Source organism: Gavialis gangeticus, unplaced genomic scaffold, assembly GCF_001723915.1.
Source record: "Gavialis gangeticus isolate Ggan-Ray unplaced genomic scaffold, GavGan_comp1, whole genome shotgun sequence".
NCBI classification, from domain to species: Eukaryota; Metazoa; Chordata; order Crocodylia; family Gavialidae; genus Gavialis; species Gavialis gangeticus.
Window position 1 is genome coordinate 29,475,917 of NW_017729032.1, and position 18,971 is coordinate 29,494,887.

At 40.4% G+C, this 18,971-nt stretch overlaps 1 protein-coding gene across 1 annotated transcript; it reads right to left on the reverse strand.

Moving 5' to 3' along the window:
• Window positions 1-1,530: 1,530 nt before the first annotated feature.
• LOC109303409 (collagenase 3-like) lies at window positions 1,531-11,236 on the reverse strand. Its single transcript, XM_019525619.1, has 10 exons — window positions 11,106-11,236; window positions 10,772-11,013; window positions 9,754-9,902; window positions 9,528-9,653; window positions 7,082-7,243; window positions 6,377-6,494; window positions 5,410-5,543; window positions 4,787-4,946; window positions 3,689-3,792; window positions 1,531-2,756 (listed from the first exon to the last, which is right to left on the reverse strand). Exons 1-10 carry the CDS (start codon window positions 11,226-11,228, stop codon window positions 2,656-2,658), a joined length of 1,419 nt encoding a protein of 472 aa, XP_019381164.1. The 5' UTR covers window positions 11,229-11,236; the 3' UTR covers window positions 1,531-2,655.
• Window positions 11,237-18,971: the final 7,735 nt, after the last annotated feature.

Here is an 18,971-nt window from a genome sequence, read left to right on the forward strand (position 1 = left end):
CAGATGCTTTCCTCAGGGTCTCTGTTGGCCGTCCCTGCCAGCTCCAGGCTGCCCGCTGACCCAGCTGGGAATGCATGGACCCTGAAGGAAACATCAGTCTTGGCTTCCCCCAGGCCCCCTGCCAACTCCAGGCTGCCCACTGGCTGAGCCAAGGCTATGTGGACCATGAAGAAAGCATCCATCTTGGCTCCCCTTGCACCCCCCTGCCAGCTCCAGCGAGGAGCTGAAGCTGGACAAAGGGGGCTGTGGTCTGACAGAGCTGAAGCCTCAGTTCCCTCCCTGCCTCCACCCCCCAACTCTGGTTTCTCCTATGCCGCTGCCGGCCCGGCTCCCTGGTGTGCCGGGCCCCATTCTGGAAGCCTCGGGCTCAATGGAGATGGCATCCGGGTGACAGTAAGGGTTTGTGGGGGTGTGCCCCACAGCCAGTCAAGGATGGCCCCAGCTCAGCTAGGCTTGGCCAGCAATGTCTGGCACACTGGGAGGTGTGCAGGATCACCCCCCAGCTGCTGGCCCTGGCCAATGCAGACATCTGCTTCCCCCCGCTCCCTACCAAAGGAGAAGCATGCGTTCTGTTCTCTCCCAATCCAACCTACACAGCTTAGTGAAACCTGAATACATTGAATCAATTCCCCCTCGGCCTTTTTGAATATCTGTACTTAGCCTTAATGTTCTACTTTGTATTTTCTCCCAGCATTGTTTCTCATATTTAACTTAAACAACGCTGCTAAAAGTGTGTTTGGAAAAAGCAGCTAATCTTCAAAGATCCACAGATATTAAGGCCAGAAGAGATCTTTAGATCATCAAGCATCAAGTCTGATATTTTATATAAGATGGGCTGCAGCTTTTCACTTAGTTACCTCTATATTAATTTGAATAACTTAGTTTGACTGAAGTATTTCTTCCAGAGAGTCATGTAATATTGACTTGAAAACCCCGAGAAATGAAGAATTCCCACGTTTCACTTGGTAGAGTTGGGAAAAATTGTTACAGTACTAGCTTTATTCAAGGGAGTGCTTTCGAGAAGGGAGATTCTTAATTTTGGTTCCTTGAAATTAATTGCCTTAGAGGCATAGCTGGGCAGTTCTGTACCCTGGATGGCAGTGGTGCACAGCACAGCAGCAGTAGCTGGGTCACTGCCACTGGCACCAGCGCTAACCCAGTAGTTTCTATTTTTGTGCCCCCTGCCCAAGTAGATGCCCAGAGTTGGTACCCCAATCACCTCATCCCCTACTTATGCTACTGAATTGTCAATTATTTATGATTCAAGCAAAAAAAAAAAAGAAAGTACATAATGTCTGGGTAATTTAATAATCCTTTCTGATATTCTGCTCCATGGGTAATAGATTTACCCATGATGCCCGTTCTTCTGTTTTGGGGTCTGAGTGCTTTTTGTTCAACAAAGCAAAATATTTTAATAAAATGTGAATGAATGAAAAAATGAATGAAAACATGATTTTTCCTTTAAAAATGTGATAAAAATAACATAATTATTAAAAATCAATCTCATGCTTCCTAATTTGTTGTTGTTAATACCCTGTAGTTCTCTTGTGTCTTTTTAGGCATGAAGTCCTAGGTATTTTTATTGAAGAAGATTCACAATTTACTTTTATTCATTCGATTTATTTAATACATTTGAAGTTGAGAAATAATCACAGTCTTGTATCATTTATGTTGATTGCAAAAAAAGAGTTAACATATATGGCACTGAAATAACTAAAATAAATACAAAATGGGTGGAAACATTGACTCAGTAGTCAAAAAGTCATGTAACTTTAACATATTTTGGAATGGAGGGTTGAATTCTTAGTTGTTTTAAATAGCTGCAATTTCAGTGAGAATCCATAGATCTACCTGAAGAGACACCTGTGAAAGATAAATCCCAGGGTGTTCTTCATGATGCTATATTAATACAAGAGTGCAGTGACCTTTCCTAAGTGTCTCATAGTGCTTAGGTTTGTCCTCTGTTCTTGGTGTCTACAGTATCATTCAGACTGCTGGTTTTTCGAAAAACCTTTTATTTCTCGCACCTCCTTTGCCATTTCTCCCTCTTCTGCTTTCTGTGAAGATGACATGGCCATCCACTCCCAAGGGGACATTCAAGTAGGAATATATATTTACAGTCTATAACTCCAGTAGCTCTCCATTAGGATTCAGTCCTGCAGCCCTGACCAATTCTTTACACATAAGAAATGTATACTGGAAGGTACACAAGGTGTGGACTGCAGAATAAGTTCCTAGTTATTTAAATAGGGACTCCTGAGGCTGGTAGGTTGCTCTTTGAGAGAGGCGCTGAGAGCCTCTGTTAAGATACTAAGGACCCTTATATTATTCAGAGCTGTGGTGCTTGTGATCACAGAGGATTCATTTAGCATCTTACCAAGGGACCCCAAATCTATTTCTACACTGACATTAAATGTTCTAATGCCCCTTGAAATGATGGCTATTTTCGTTTCTCTCTTCCTATTAAATTAACTCAGTTCCAGACTGATATAAAGTTATAAATTTCCATATATACATTATATATTTGATGGCACATAACCAGAGCTTGTTCACAGAACCATGCTTTCCTCTTATAAAACCCTATGCCCACAGTATTATTTCCATGTTCTACAAGCTGTTCCACAGCCTACAACACGGTCACTAAATAAAGTGTGATTAGCACCAGAAAATGGAGTTAGTGTGCAGGATCCGGACAATTCTTTTGCTCCAGATGCTGTATTCAAACTGCAGCGGTCCACTGAAAAAGTACAGATAGCCTGTCGGAGAAAAAGATATTGTTGAAATGAATTGCAGTCAGGGGCTTATAGGATTTCATTCATATTATTATTCAGTTATTATACTCAAGACTTGAAAATATTGTGTGAGAGTCATAAGGTCCTGATTCCTGTTTTTGAGTCTGCCAATTGCCTACTCCATGGCCCTAGAGAAAGCAGTTCATGTTCCTTTCTTCTCTGTAAACCGGATAAGATAAATCCTGACAAGCTTCCTCATTGTTTTGAATGTTTAAAGTACTGTACAATATGAAGTGCTCTTTTAGAAAAGGAAAAAAGCCCACTTGTGCTTATTTCACACACCAGGAAATAATATGTGGTAATTAGAGCTGGGTGAATATATATCAAAGGAACACTCTTTCATCAGGAAATGTGGATTCCCCAAAACTGGAATGCTTTTCTTTTCTACCTGGGAGAAATTTTACAATCTTTGAATTCTCCTTCGCCTAAAGAAGGGTATTTGGGCCCAAAAACTTGCAAAGAAAAAAAATTGCAACTATTTAGTTGGTCTAATAAAAAATGAGGCCTCTACCCCAAGAGTCTTGTCTGCTTAAAGGAAGACATGAATTTAGTCTACAATTTCAATAAATTACTAAAACATTTTGTTACTATAAGATTGAAGTGCATTGTTTCAACTGTATTGAGTTAATACTATGTGATGTTATTATTCAAAATGAATTATTTTAATCTTGTCAAAATAATAAAATACTTTGGTAAGGCCCAAATAAAATATTTTGAAATCTATTGTCTCCATAAGGTTATTTTTGGAAATGTAATTTAACGTGAATTTTTTATTTTTGATCCAGTTTTGGTCAAAGGACAAATTCAAATTGTTGCAAATTTTCACTGAACAAAAATCCTGAATTTCACCTCACTCTTACAGTAATAATGAAAACTAAGAAAATGATAATAGCTACCATTTCTCTGGTAAACTGCATCCACTCTGGTGCCAATTCCTGCAAATTCTTCCTCTATCAGCCTGGGGTATCCTTCATCCATAACCTGGTTCTCTTCATCATAGCTATATTAAAGATGAAAGAAAATGTAAATTCAGGAAACTTGGTGTTTTGCAAGCCGGCACAGTCCTATCACCTTTTGAGTAGCTAGAAGTCATTCAGATATCTGTATTAAAAGCAACAGTGAATCTCATTTCCAAGATGTGCCAGAAACACAACCTCAACTGCTAACAAGGTCAAGGGAGGTAATTATTTCAAACCAGGTAATAAACTACAGACTATATGGGATAGCTTGTAGCTCATAGTCTGGGTACATAGTTTAACAGCAGGAATTGTATGTCTGTCCTGGGCAAGCAGCAGGTAGACCATTGTCTCTAAGTCAAATTTACTAGGCAGCACAGGTTGGGTTGAATTTGCTGCTGGCACAGAGCAACAACAGCTTTACTACTTTGTGCCACATACACTAGGGAGGGAGGGAGCAGGGAAGGAGTTACATCTAGAGCAGTGGCTCTCAACTTTTCTAGACTTGAGGCTTCCCTAGATAGACAGAAGGCACTCCATGGAAAATGCCAGCTCTTACTTGTCAGTCTTCTGTGCCTACAGAAAAAATAATGGAGCCGTTTTTTCTATTGCAAAGAACTTAGAAAGACCACAACTATGGATTTCTATTTGAAATATCTAGGTTTATCCTGTGAATCATGTTTGCACACCTAACAGGGCTGCCATTGTGTGGCACCCCATAGCACCTTTGAAAGGATCTTAAGGTCCTACGGTCACTGTAACATGTGACTGTTACAACAGCTCCTGGTGTCATGCACTTAACTTAGAGCTCTTTCCTCAGGGGTGTGGTTATAGTCACCACTTAGTATGTTTATGAAACTTTATAAACATCTTTATAAGATCCATGAAGTATATTCTAAGCAGCCGATTCCTATGACACTTTGAAGAATGGATGACGAAAAGTCACTTAGACATAGTACATCAAAAATCTGTGGGCTCTTTTACATAAGATTATGACAGATTGAATTGAAAATTAGAATCAGTATATCACAAACTTACCTCCAGTACTTGTCTCCAGTAAAAAAGAGAGTCTTGCCAGTGTCTTTAATGTGGACAGCTGCATCTATTGTTTTCATCTCTTTTGGGAATCCCAATTCATAAATTTTTTTAGGGTAATCTGCAACTATGTCATAGCCATTCATTGCCCAGACTTTCCTGCCTGTAAACAGTTACACCAAACACATATTAGTATTTTACAACAGCATACCTTCAACAGCAAGATATTAAAGGAGTAGAGCCTATGAGACATGATGACATTATTTTTGTTTTCTGTATGACTACTTAGGTTCTCAGGGACAGGTTTTCAGCTGATGTTAGATAGCACATTGCCACAGAATCTATTATGCCAGGTGCAGATATCATTGTCCGGGCTAAAGTCTATACTCTCTATACATGTAAAATCCTGTAGGTTTTCATGAGCTGAAACCAAGGGGAATTCTGTCTGAGTAAGGATGGTTGAGATATAATCTGACCCTGGCTGACTTCCTGCCCTTTGGGCAGGGGGCTAGACCGGTTGATCTCGCAAAGTCCCTTCCAGCCCTTGTGTCTATGAAATCTATGAACTATAAACAGTGGGAGTAATTAAGATACTTTCACTTCTCTGCCAGTTACAAAACGCTTACCCTTAAACATGAACACACGATCTTTGATGGGGTTTTCATAAGCAGCATCAAACTTGTTGGGAAGTTCCGGCCAAAATGATTTGGTTAACACCAGTTCTGGTTCAACCATCTGGGGATGTAGACGCCAGAAGAACCTAAATCAGAAACAGAAAATATACTTTTGATGATTTTCTTCATGGAATGGGCTGGCATTATCTTCCAAGGGCTCTATCAATATTAACTTTTCTTTCTTAGTGTCTGCCACAAGGGACATAGGCTGGACCACATCCTTCACTTCTAGCCACCATAGTATAGATCATTTTTCTCAGTCATAATGTGATGATTTTCCTAGAAGAGGAAAAACTTGTACTTTGGTTCCTTTTAGCCCAACTTTCTGTCTCAAAAAAAAGGAAAGTATAAAACATGTGGTAATGCATCAGGTAAAGAGCTGTGGGATAGGCAGTTTTTGTTCAGAAAGTTAATTAATTTCTTAATTTTGGAGTAAATCTAGTGCAGTGATGTCAAATGGCAAGTATATCTGATCTAAGTTGTCATTCATAACAGTTTTACACATATATAATTCTATGGGTTTCTCAGGCAGTAACTCTTGATTGTCACAGAGTGACAGGACAGTATGTTATAGAGGCTGTTTAAATATGATATTCAGTGAGCCCCTTGCAGACTTTTTTGTTGACTTTGCAATCTGACTTACTTGTATTTAAGAAAGCCTTACACAGCTTAACATTTAATGTAGAAATTTAGCCAATGGAAAATGTAATCAATTATCATTTCATGGCCAAAGATAAAGTATTTCAAATTATAAAAGAAATATGTTGTGCTTTTTCTTTTACTTATATTTTATATAAGGGTTATCTAGCCAGGTGTTCTATTAATCTATACTAATCAAAGGGCTTGCCCCTATACATTGAAAGAGCACACAGCATATGTTTCTATGCAAAGCCCTGTAATCTATCACTTGCTTTCTCACCTGTCCTTGAAGATTAGCAGCTCTCCGCGAAGTTCTGTTATTGCATCAAGTGTTAAGTTTGCATCGCATTTCTCTGGAGTTTTGGGATGTTTGGGGTTGGGATCTTTGTCTCCTGGACCTGGAACCACAAATTATGACATAGGCTTAACAGCCTTTTTTCCCAGTGTGTGGAAGATAACCACATACTGTATGGGACACTAAAAAGTTTCTCAGTACCACGATGAAAACAGCCATTATGGAGAGATTGTCTGGACTAGTGATATTAATTTTCTTTTCTTTTTCCCTTTAACTAGTCACATCCATGGCCTTTGAGGGTTAGCTACATTGCAAAAATAGTTGTGAATAAAGCTAAATAGGTATCATATATGGATACCAAGTGTTAGTGGACAGAAGGTTGCTTCCTTCCAAAATCCTGTAAAGACAGTCCTGTTTCCCCTTCTTAGTCTCTACCCATCCTTCCCACAGAAGGCAGAATTTCCATTACAAAAGGCAGCCAGCAGGCAGTAACTACTTGTGCTCTAGAATAATTTTTGTTGTATTTTTCACCTCATGGCTAAATCTGGGTCTCTTGTGACACTGATGACCCAAAGACATAGGAATTATCTTACTCAACCAGAGCCGTCCTATCAGCAGTAGGAACAGAGCCATGCAGTGTAATGTATATATACTAGGATATAGGGACTAAATGGCAAAGGGAAGATATACCATAGAGAGCCTGGATCCCTTGCACATCATCATCAGGAAGCACAAAGCCAGTTTTTCCAGTGTATGTGTAAACAGGGAACATCAGAGCTCCAGGATCTCTGGAGTGTTCAAGCCCCAAAGAGTGACCAAATTCATGGGCAGCAACAAGGAACAAGTTGTACCCTGTGAGAAAGAAAAGCAAAATTACATGTACTGGTTAAACTAATATACACATGTATCTTATTGTTTTATAGTTTGATTTTCTTCCATTATCTCTCTTTTGCAATAATGCTCTACAATAATTATATAGACCTCTGCCTTCTCAAAGTGAAGGCACAGTCATTAATGAGCTCTTACAAGGCATTGTGAAATGGAATGGATCATTATCTCCATCTTAGAGATAGGGAAACTGAAATGCAAAGTCCAAGCCAACTTCTTTATTCAAGATAATGGGAGACTGAATATGAGTCCGATGGTTTCAGCTCCACAAGTTTTTATTTAACACTAAATTTTATTTGAAAATGTTCCCAGTTGCATCCTATTTTAAGGATGTTGAAAGCTATAGTGTGACATCTGGCCCCACTGAAATCAAGGTAAATTTTGTCAGGATTCCAGTGTTAGTACACATAGCTCACTCATCCTGACCCTGTTTTCTGTATTACATCAATTCAATCTGTTATCAGCTGGTGTAGATAATACTATCAGCAGCTTGAACAATGGTACTAGTTGCATCTTTTATAAATGGTTCCTCATGTAGACAATGCCAGATATTTTCAATCTAAATATAAGTGGTCTGAACTTCAGAAGAGCTGAGTATATACAACTCTCACTAATGTCACTGAGAGGCTTACACTGGGTGCATCTACATGTGTACTTCACTGCAGAGTAGACTAATTTGCTGTGCAGTAAAGCATCACAGTCTACTTGTACAGTGGTATTAGGCCTCAGTAAACTAATTAACTCTGACATAAAAGAGTACAGTCCTCACCCTGCGTATGCAGAGCCTGGGAGAAGTAAACTCCGGTGCATATTGGAGTTTATTGCTCTGCGCTAATAGCATATTATGGTGCACCCACTGGGGACACATAAGGACAAGTCCTTTGCCCAGTGGGGCTTCCCTGCAAAGCCAGGGGCTGGCTCAGAGCTGTTCCACTTCTGGGGCAACACCCAGCCAGCTCCAGGTTGGGTGGGAGTTTTCCTGAGCAGCCCAGAACTGTCCAGGAGTTGGCCCAACCCTGGGGCACCTCCCAGCTAGATCCAGGCTGCTCAGGGAAATCCACACCCAGCTTGGAGCTGGCTGGGAGTCCCAGAAGCAGGACAGCTCCTGGCCAGCCCCTGGCTGCATGGGGAAGCAGTGTGCTCCCCAGTCCCAGTGCTGCTTGGCTCCCAGCTCCTGCAGAGAGCCAGGACCTGAGGCCAGGGGGGCCTGGGATTTGAGCAGTACCAGGACCAGGGGAGTTACCCAACCTCTGTGGTCCCCTAGTGGTGGGTCTGACTGGGAGCAAATTTGCTCCTGGTTAGTGTCTACATATGCACTACTATGCAGTATGCACTGTGCAGTTAATAGCTAACTGCACAGTAGACTTATTTACTGTGCAGTAAATTAGTCTACTGCCCAGGAAAAGATATCATGTAGACACACCCACTGTGACTCAGATCAGAAAACAGCATCCTCAAACTTCAATAAAAAATAGTGAGATACCTGAACACTAAGAAACAAAACAGCCTTGTTTCTCTGGGTTTTGTGGTTTATGTTATCCATTATTCCTGACCATGCAGACCAGTGAGGGTGTTTATACAGTGCTTTAGGAATGGAGATTAATCAAGTCTGATTCAACACGCTGTAATTACAGCATGTTGGAGAAGCCTCACTGCTTGTGTATAGGCACCCTGACAGTCCTGAAAAAGTTTGAGAATCCAAAAATTTCACAATATGAACCCAAACCTAAAAGCCCATAGTGCTAGTATGATAAAGATACACCAGCTTCTTAGCTAAGAGCCTACAAGGACGTGATGTGGTCAGCCTGAATAACCAGGTACTCTTTTTTTACAACTAGATAATCTGAAGGTAGTCTTTGCCATAAATTCAGAGTAGGGCTTGAATTCATACATCCAGAGCTACAGTAAGATGTCTTAGCTACCCTGCTAAAACAACACCCCTCCAAAAAGTTAATCACTGTCATTTTTTGTTTAAAATCTCATGCCGTATAGTTGCATTTTACTTGGTTCTAACAGGTGGCAAAATAACTAATCACACAACTCTTAGAATGATTATTTAACAGAGAATACCCAAAGTAAATTGGTTACAAACCAGATGAGGATAATTATCCATCCAAGGATTTTGTAAATATTGTAAATAGCAAACATATCAGGATGAGGTTATGGATGACTTGTATCAAAAGGGGACGAAATTAATAATGAATATTATTCTTGACAAGTATTTATGATGACCTTTAGAACATGTTACCTCTGGAGTCAGTTGACCAGGTTTCATCATCATCAAAATGGGCATCTCCTCCATAGTTTGGTCCAGGAGGAAAAGCATGAGCCAGTAGTCCAGAAGGTCCATCAAAGGGATAAAAGTCACCATGTTCTACAAAGTGACATTTAGAATAGCAACAGCATTTAAATTTCTTGTTATTAGAAAGATGAAGTGATAATTATAATGTTAAAAAGTAATTTTTCGCATATACCTTTAGTTCCAAAGGAGATCATGATATCAGCAGTGCCACTACGAATTCTAGTAAAGTTAAGTGGTGTCACATCAGACCACACTTTGAATGCCTTTTTGAAAGCTCTGTCCACTTCAGCATGGGTTAGATCTTGTGTGTAATTCATAATTCTATAACAAGCAAATAAAATATCTTCCGTTAAATTCTTGGCGGATCCAGGCAACTGCAATTACTTTCAACTGGAAAGAAAAATTACTTTTGACTAGCAAGGAGTCACTTCTCAGAAGCTATTCTTAATACACTCTTCTCCACCACGGTAGAGAGGTAACACAAGATAGAGAAGTCTTTTAAGAGATACAGTGGTTATCATTACTAAATCTTGATTTGTCAATAGCTACTTCACTAAGGCATCAGAGATACTACATTACATTCATATTCAAGTATAGGGAGAAATACTCTTCTCTCTCTCATCTTTGGCATCTGGCATGACTTTTTAATGGCAGCCATTTTCTTATAGTGTGATAACTGCATATATTTATACAGGAGCTGATCAAAAGCCTTAGTCACTGGGGCTGTCTATATAGGAAAGTTAGTGTAGGGAAAATCAGGCGAGATGTACAGCGTCCTAGCTACTCTATATTAAATTCTTTGTGCGCATTCTTTGTCCTAAAAGTACACAAGTGTACCATAGCTTAATACGCTTTCAGTGTATTGCACTACACCACACAAAGGCAACCTGAATGTAGAGTAAGAGTGTCTGGTGACACTACATCAGAGAATTAGTGCATTGTAAGTTCATACCTTAGCTGACAGCATGCTAACTCCCCCCCATGTAGAGAAGCCCAATGGAAAGATCTGCATTTGCTTCCATGAGCTTTAGATCAAGACCATAATTTTAAAGCTGCACAGTAAGATTTTTACAAAGCCTGGACTTTTTCTTGTTGTTGAGCTTATCAGTCTATTATATAATGACTGTTAAACAGGTAGGTGGTAGACTAAATTGAATACAGGAAACAGATGTGAAATGTTATGATTTTACCTGTATGTCAAATTATTTTTTGACCATTTGAGTTTTCTAGGGAAAAAATTATATTCCCCCACATCTGGGACCCCACATCTTGGCTGTTGCATCAGTTCATAGGTTTCTTCATTTAGTTTACCAGTCACCTTCAGCCCAAAAAATGACTGCAGTTCTCGAAGTTTGGCTGCCACTGAATTGGCACTCTTCCTCATTAAGCCAGCAGGGTTACGGTGGAGGGCATAGTGGGTCCGTAAATAACGCTAGAGGAAAAAAATAAAATCATATATCCAGTTCCCAAAGCACAGCAACAATCATGCAGCATGCTCTAACATGCAAAAATTATATACCATACCTCTGCAAACTTGAGGTCTTGCTCTGTGAATTCATTGCTATCATCATAGGGTACAGGCAATGCCAAGCAATATGACAGGCCCAAGAAGAACAGGAGAGCAGTTGGAAGGCTTGGTCTCATCATGCTGGATTTTTGAGTTCTGAAACTCTGATTCTCAGTGTGTAAATATCTTTGCTTTTATAGCCCTGAACCAGTGAGTCATGTCTTAGGGACAAGTCAGAACTTCCTTGCCTTTGCAAAATAAACATGCTTACACGACTATTTTTTTTCTTTCCCTCAAGAAGTCGTGGTTAGGGCATCTGTGGTCCTAAGAAGGGCTTAGAAACTATATCTTTATATAAACATGCTCTCAGCATATTTGCAAATAGTACGGGAAGTATTGTGTGGAATTACCACAACACTTTTTTCATTACTTGACAATAATTTAACCTACATTTTTTTTCCTTTGATACCATAACTACTTTCCTTTTATTGTTTTTCAAAAAGCAACAATACATGACAAACTGCAGGAACACATTTATTTTTAAGTAATAAAATAGTATCACTTTAATAATGACAAATCAATTGGACAAGTTGTTTAGGAAACTTATCACCCTGGTGTATAAAACCAATAACAAAATAGAAAAGATTATATTGTTAATATTTCATAACTAAAGCTCTTAAATTTTAGCTTCAGTTTTGGTGCAGGGATCATTAAAGAGGTATGTTTTAGTACATATCAGAATTATTTACATATTTTTAAAAGTGACCGTAGAGTATGGATACATCATTTTGGCATGTCCAGACAGGCGCACACGGTCAGGGACATGCATTTCCTGTGGTACAAAAAGCAACAGCACATATTCGTGCCACTGCTTTTTGTCTCAGAGTGTGCCCATGCACACACACTCCAGTCCATTGCAAATTGTCCTGGGAGGGGTAGAGGAGACTGGGGGCAGCACCTATGCTGGCCCCAGCAGCCTTACCTAGGGTCCTGGGGGCCTCCCAGGGCAGCAGTGGTGGTGATCCAGCCACTTGGAGTCTGGCCAGCAGCCAGAGCATGGCTCTGACTGGCCAAGCTCTGTTTCTGGTGGAGCACCCTACTGCTGCAGGTGCTACACCACTCTTTTTATCTCCCAGTATCAAATTTCCCAGTGTCAAATTTTGACATCATGCTGCAAATTAGCAAATGGGTGCACGTGCACCACGTACAGTTTGCTACACCTCAGACAGCTCTGAGGAGTCACCAACCACACGTGCGTGCTCACCTGGATGCACCCTTTTTGGCCACCAACTTGAGATGCTTCTGGAAACAAAGCCACTGAAAATTACTAGCCAGTTGTAGCCCTGAACTGATCTTACAGATTTAGCTGAGCAGTGATGATCCCGAGCCTGTAAGCAACCAGTTTACAGCATCTGACTTCTTTAAATACACTACAATAATTAATTTTAGGTGGAGTATTGCTAAAAATCAATAACATAGTCCAGTATTAGAGTGATGGGGATGGTGTAAATATGTAAGTAAGCATATTGTATATGCAGACAAAGAAAAAGGAAGTAGTGCTAATGATTTACAAAATGGAAAATACAGTGAAACGTAGTAAGACAGCAGCAAATGATACCATAATTGTTCTTTTCTCCATGGAGTTAGCCTAGCTTCAGCTGATATGGTGCTTTGGAAATTCATGTTGGCTGTTATCATTGGTTCTGTCCACCCCATGTCACATACTAACTATCTTACATGCCAGATCAAGACTATGCTGGACTTCACCTGCTGCTTTCAACGAGTCTGATCTCTTATCAGAAACCTCGCCCAACTCCACTACACAGCCCAGCTTGGCGTCAGACTGTTGACATAGCAGAAACCAGACAAAAAAAATGAACCTGAAGGTGTAAAATTGCAGCTAGTTACTCAGGTGACATAAACCCCTTAACAAGTCATGACAAATAGCAAAAGAAAAAAAAAAAGATCAAACTGAAAGGAATTTTGCATTGGATTATATGGAATATGTCTAAGTGTAGAAAGATGGAAATAAGAAATGGAAAACACCTATTAAGTCATCATCTCCCTCCTTCAATGAGTGTAGGATTTTCCCCTACACAGTAGTTTCCAATACATTGTCCAGTTTATTGCCCAGATCCTTCCACAAACATATAGACAGTGTGACATTAGGATGGTAAATTTTCTCCTCTTCTTAAAATACCTTCTGCTCTCAAAGCTGACTTTAGACAGCCTTGTATGTTACTGCTTCCTTCTCACATTCACTCAGTGTATAACTAAAAAGATAACTTTCAAACTGCACCCCCTCTTGTGTGGATCATGAGTTAAATTGGGGAGCGGTTTCCATCCCATGCATCAAGTCCAGCAATTCCAATTGCTTTGCTCATCCCCTCTCTCTTTGCCACCACTGCTCTCCTTCCCCCCACTGGGACCGCCAGCTCCGTTCTGTTGTGCGACTCAGGTCCTTCTCCTTACCCTTTTTGATGTACTCCAGTTCTTTGTCACTTCCCCACTCAGACCCTAGTCATATAGCTGGCAACTAGGGCTGTGCAAAGCTTCGGTCCATGATTCGATATGGCGGAGATTCAGCCTGATGCAGTGGCCAAATCTCCGAATTAAATCAGAGGACCCTTTAATCTCTCTAAATTGATCTGGAACCCTCCAAATCAATTCGGAGAGATTCAGACAGATTCAGTGATTTAGACACAGAGACAGCTTTAAATGCTTTTTCTACATACCTCTAGGTAGCAGGGGCTCGTGATCGCTGTGGTGCAGGGGCAGATGGAGCGTCCCACAGAAGCATGGGGGGCCTCCCCAGTGTACTCGGCAGCAGACCTGGAAGTGGACCAGAAGCACTTCCAGGTCCACCGGGGAGCGTGCTGGGGGTCCCCCCCAGCTCGGCAATTGGTGCCTCCTGGGTCTGTGGGGAGGGCACCCAGGTTCTCTCCACAGCTGATCGCTGGGCCGGGAGGGCGCGGGGGAGCATGTCTGCTCCCCAGCAGACCTGGAAGTGGACCCAAGGTACTTGTGGTCCACTTCCGGGTTCATTGCTGAGCATGCTGAAGAGCCCCCGGGCTGCTGTGAGACCCTCCATCAGCCCCAGCACCGCAGCAATCACAAGCTACACTGCTACCTCAAGGTACATAGAAAAAACTTTTAAAGCTGTGCCCATGTCCAAATTGTTGATTTGCCAAATAAGCATCAAATTGTCAGATTCAGATTTGGCCGAATCGATCGGGGACAGTGATCCGAATCAACAGATCAAATCACTGTCCCTGATTTAAGCCAAATCTGAATCCAAATCAAATAGGGCCTGTTTCACACACCCCTACTGGCAACTCAATGCATAGGCAAATCACAGGTACGCAATCCTTATAATTGCTCCAATAATTATAGACCTCCTATTCCCTTCCCTGCAAAAAATTCCGGCTTTGCATTACTGAGATGTGTAGTATGACTTTCAACAGCTTTGAACAGTTGTATCATCCTGAGGGGAAGATCATCTTCCACTGTTAACTATATTTCCACTGATATCCAAAGGGCTCTGACAGTTTACATCAGGAGAGGATCTGCTTTGCAGTGTTCAAAACAACATTACAAAGGGATGTTTCTAAGGTCTTCCCCAGCTATTGCTGTGAAAATCCAAATATTACTGCTCTGCATAAAAGTAGAAACTGTGACTTCTAATTATTCTTCAATCTACATGTTAACATCAGTGAATAATTTATATTCCTGCAAGTTTACAATGTAAACTCCTATGGATCCCAGATGTTCTGAAATTAGCTTCCTCCAATTAAAGGAGTAAGTAATGTAACAGCCAGTGTGTTTTTGTACCATTGCTAGAAAATGAAATTAGAAGTAACCCACCATGTGTCAGGCCCTACACTACTGAAACCAAGCCTTTTTAGCTTAAATGGGTAGAAGCCTATGCTTTTTTGAACTAGGAGAATTCTTTGACCATTGCTCCCCTGAAATTGAGTGGCCATAGCATGCAAAGTAGTATGATACCTACCTAGTGATCTAAGACCTACAAGGTCACACAGTTTTTGTAATAAATATAGCTAAGTTAAGTGATGGCAAAGGTGAGGCTGATAATGCTATAAATATTTAATGGGAGAGAATAGTCTGGGACAGTTAGGAAATGGAAACAGTGTTAAGTTATAAAATCATCCTCCAAGGAAAGATTTGGGACAGCTAAAGGTAGACTAGTCAGAGCAGTAGGACATGGACTCTAGAGGTGCCTATACATTAGCAGCAAGGTTGCTTCAATGTACTGTAATTAGTGTCAGAGCAGACTCAATTAATTACTGCACTCCAGCCAGCCTCCGCATCTTGGGTATCAGCATCCCTACACTTCAAAATGGCAGCAGGGGCACTTTAACTAAAGCTAGTTTGATCAGCTTTAGATAAAGTGCCCCCACCACCATTCTGAATCACAGGAATGCTGATACATAAGATGCTCCAGATGCTTTAATTAGAGAGGCTTTCAGAGCCACTCTATTTAAAGCACTCCCCCAACCTGACACTCCTGGAGAACATTTATAAACGGCTCATAGCATTAATAGGAGGAAGTGTCTCTTCCATTATTAATTCCTGTGATTGTTTTAAAGTTATTGTAAGCAGGCTCCCCAGACTTTCAAAATCCAGAATGAAAACTATCTTCTAAAAACTATTTTTTTTTGTATTTTAAGTACCTTTTCTATTCCTGTCTCATACTCACCCTTTTTTTTTTTTTTTTGGTAAAATGATGTCTTAAATGGGGAAACAGTTTTATTACGAGAAAAATGTTTTTGTCTTCAGTTGACCTTCCTAAAACAAACTGCTTGTCTTATTTGGGGGCATGTAGTAAGCAAATAAATGTGGTATTTATTCTCAGATGCTGGAAAGGTGTTCTTAAGTAGAACAGCTTAACTGATTCAGACTTTGTTAAAATGTATCTACAGTATAAGGAAAATATAAAAGAACATATCCTTTTCTATTTAAGAGCAATGTCCACAAATAAAAAAGAAATCCTTGTATTTTGAATAGTACCTGCTTGTGGGTAAACAGATATACATATACGGAAAGGGACAGGCTGCAAGACTCTTTCAGTATTTAGGTATGCATGTCATTATTTTGTCACAAACCTTAAAAAAAAACCTTAAAACATTAAAATAGAAGTCAGTTTCTGAAAGATCATTTATAATAGTCAACCTTTGTGTGCATGCAAGACTGGATCCTGCATTACTTGACACCCAGTTGTTTTCATTTGGGTATTTGGGGTAGGCATGGAATGCAGGCAAGGATCTTAGAGTATTTCATAAAGATTGTAAGATTATTGTTATTTATACTACAGAAGTTATGTCCAATTACTAAGCATTTGGGAGCCACATGCCCCATACCAGCATGAGTTATGAGCACTCCCACTGCCCCCCACCCTGCACTGCACATCTCTCTCCCACCCCCCAGCTGCAATACATACATCGGCATCCTTGCCCCATCCTCAGCTCATCCTGCTGTGGGCTCCCCTGGCATCATGCACTGTGCTATGCTATGCTGCCCCCTGGGTTGGGGGCAGGAAGAGGAAGCCAGAGGAGGGATAGGGATCCCAGAGCCCCCTGATGCTGGGATGATGGGGAAAGTGACAAATGAGTGGGAGCCTGGGGGTGGCAAAGTAACTGCTCACAGGCTGATTGCATCCTGCAGACCACCAAATAGACAGGCCTCTATTACAGTAGTAGCTAGATGCTAACGCTGAGTCCCAGGCCTTTTGTGCTAAACATGGAGACATGGGAAAGGCACTACCTAAATAGACAAGGTTGATAGTCAATATTGGGAATAACCAAATGTATGCTTGGAGCATATTCCAAAAAGGAGGAACAGCTGCTTCGGAGCACGTAGCAGCTGTTAGGCTGTAACTGCTATGTGTGCATTGGCCACAGTAACCTAAATTGCCGCAACTTCAACCTTGGATTAATCAGGGTTAAAGTTGGAGAGGTTTTGTCATAACTGTGTCACTACATGTTCATGCACACACAGTGTAACAGCACTTTGGAGCTGCTATTCTGCTTTCTCTCTCCAGCTGAGATTGCTCCAAGTATACGTGTGTCCATACCATTATTCCCCCGGACCTGATTCCATTCAGAACTCTTGATCAGATCTATATGGACTTAATATTAAGCATCAGTAAAGAATGTTATTGTTACTTATTTCCCATAAGAGAAGTCTTCAGCTTGTATCTGAGTAGAGCAAAGCACAAAACACTATCCACGCACTCCCAGGTTATGACACACGATACCCCCATCAGTACTAAAAACATTGAATGAAATTGTCTCCTGGGCAAAAAGAAGAAAAATGTGGCTACAGTACATGCAGAGTGGCTTATAGGCCTTATGCTGGCACTTTGCACAGGCATACATTTCTCTAGCCCCAGCGTGAAACATTTGGCAGGTGTGCAAGACTCAAGATCACTGTTCAGTATGCTAACAAACAAGGACCATATGATTTCTTTAATTCTATTACACTGGGGGCATGGGGTGAGCCTGATAGATCGATGGGCATTGTCAAAGAGAGAGGAAAGGTTTGAACTGGTGTCACATTTTTTCCCAGAAGAAAAACAGCAACAAAGAGATGGGCAGGACTGAGCCACAAACCAGGACTTGTCAGCACTAATTATTTGAAAACAGAGACCTTGCCAGAAAAGTGGTTTCACAATAAGTATTACCATTACAACAAATTGCAACTGTCATTTATTGACTTATACTGGTGACAAAAATAGCATTGTCCAGTGTATTTTTCCCCATTTTTACAGTTACTGATCCATGACCCTAAATAGGCAGACAGTGACATTTAGAAAGAAAAAAGAAAACATAACCAAAGTGAATAGGCCACTTTGATTGTGGCAAGCTGTCTCTAAGTATTAATGAAGATTATGGTTTAAACAGAACTTGTAGTACATGAGATTGACAAAGTCATAGTGTTTCACAGGGCTCCTATGAAGAAAAAAAAGTATTAGAAGAGCCATTCTGTAGTGAGCATTAGAATGGTTAAATAATTTATCCAAAGTCACGCATATATATATACACACACAAGACCTGCAACTAAAACAATACAGGTGGATTCCTGTACCCATATGACTTCATCAGGGCTTTACCCATATGGATCAAGTTACAGATGAGGCCAAGGAAATTTGGCAATAGTACCCACAAGTCTTGGTGTTCCATACTTATGGTCTAACCACTACTCCATAATTCAATCTCCACATAGCTGCCACACAACAGTAAGTGAGCAACTATTGCTCTTCTGCTTTCGCAACAAACATACCATATTATGCTAACAATGCAATCAGTTGTCTTTGTGTTCAACAATTACTGCACATACATATAGAGTATGTACAAAGCAGTTCTAGAACCCTTAGGTTTGATATATTTAAAGGGTTTATTTGTTGTGCATGCTGGATGACAGTTGCACAATATACAGCTTGCACTAAAGACCCAAAGAACATATTTATTTAATTATTTATTTTGAATTTATTAGATTTCTTTGCTGCCTTTCTCAAAAAAGGCTCAGTGCAGCTTAAAATAAAAGATTAAATAATTTATAAAAACAGAATAAAATATTAAAATGATGAAGTATAACAAAACAAATTCTCAACTATCCCAAATTAAAAAATAATCCATTTACCTTCCTGCTTTCTTAAATTTCAAGGACCATCTACATGTCATTAACGTGCTTTTGCTGCTGTGCATTAAATTTAGTACCTCTAATGTGTGTGGGTGCCTGTAGACATGCTGGGAGTCTGCTCTGACATGCTGTAATTAGAGTGTTGGGGCAGACTTGATTAATCGAGTCTGCTGGAGCGCGTTAATTAGCATGCTCCAGCTGCTCTCCATATCTTGTATATCAGC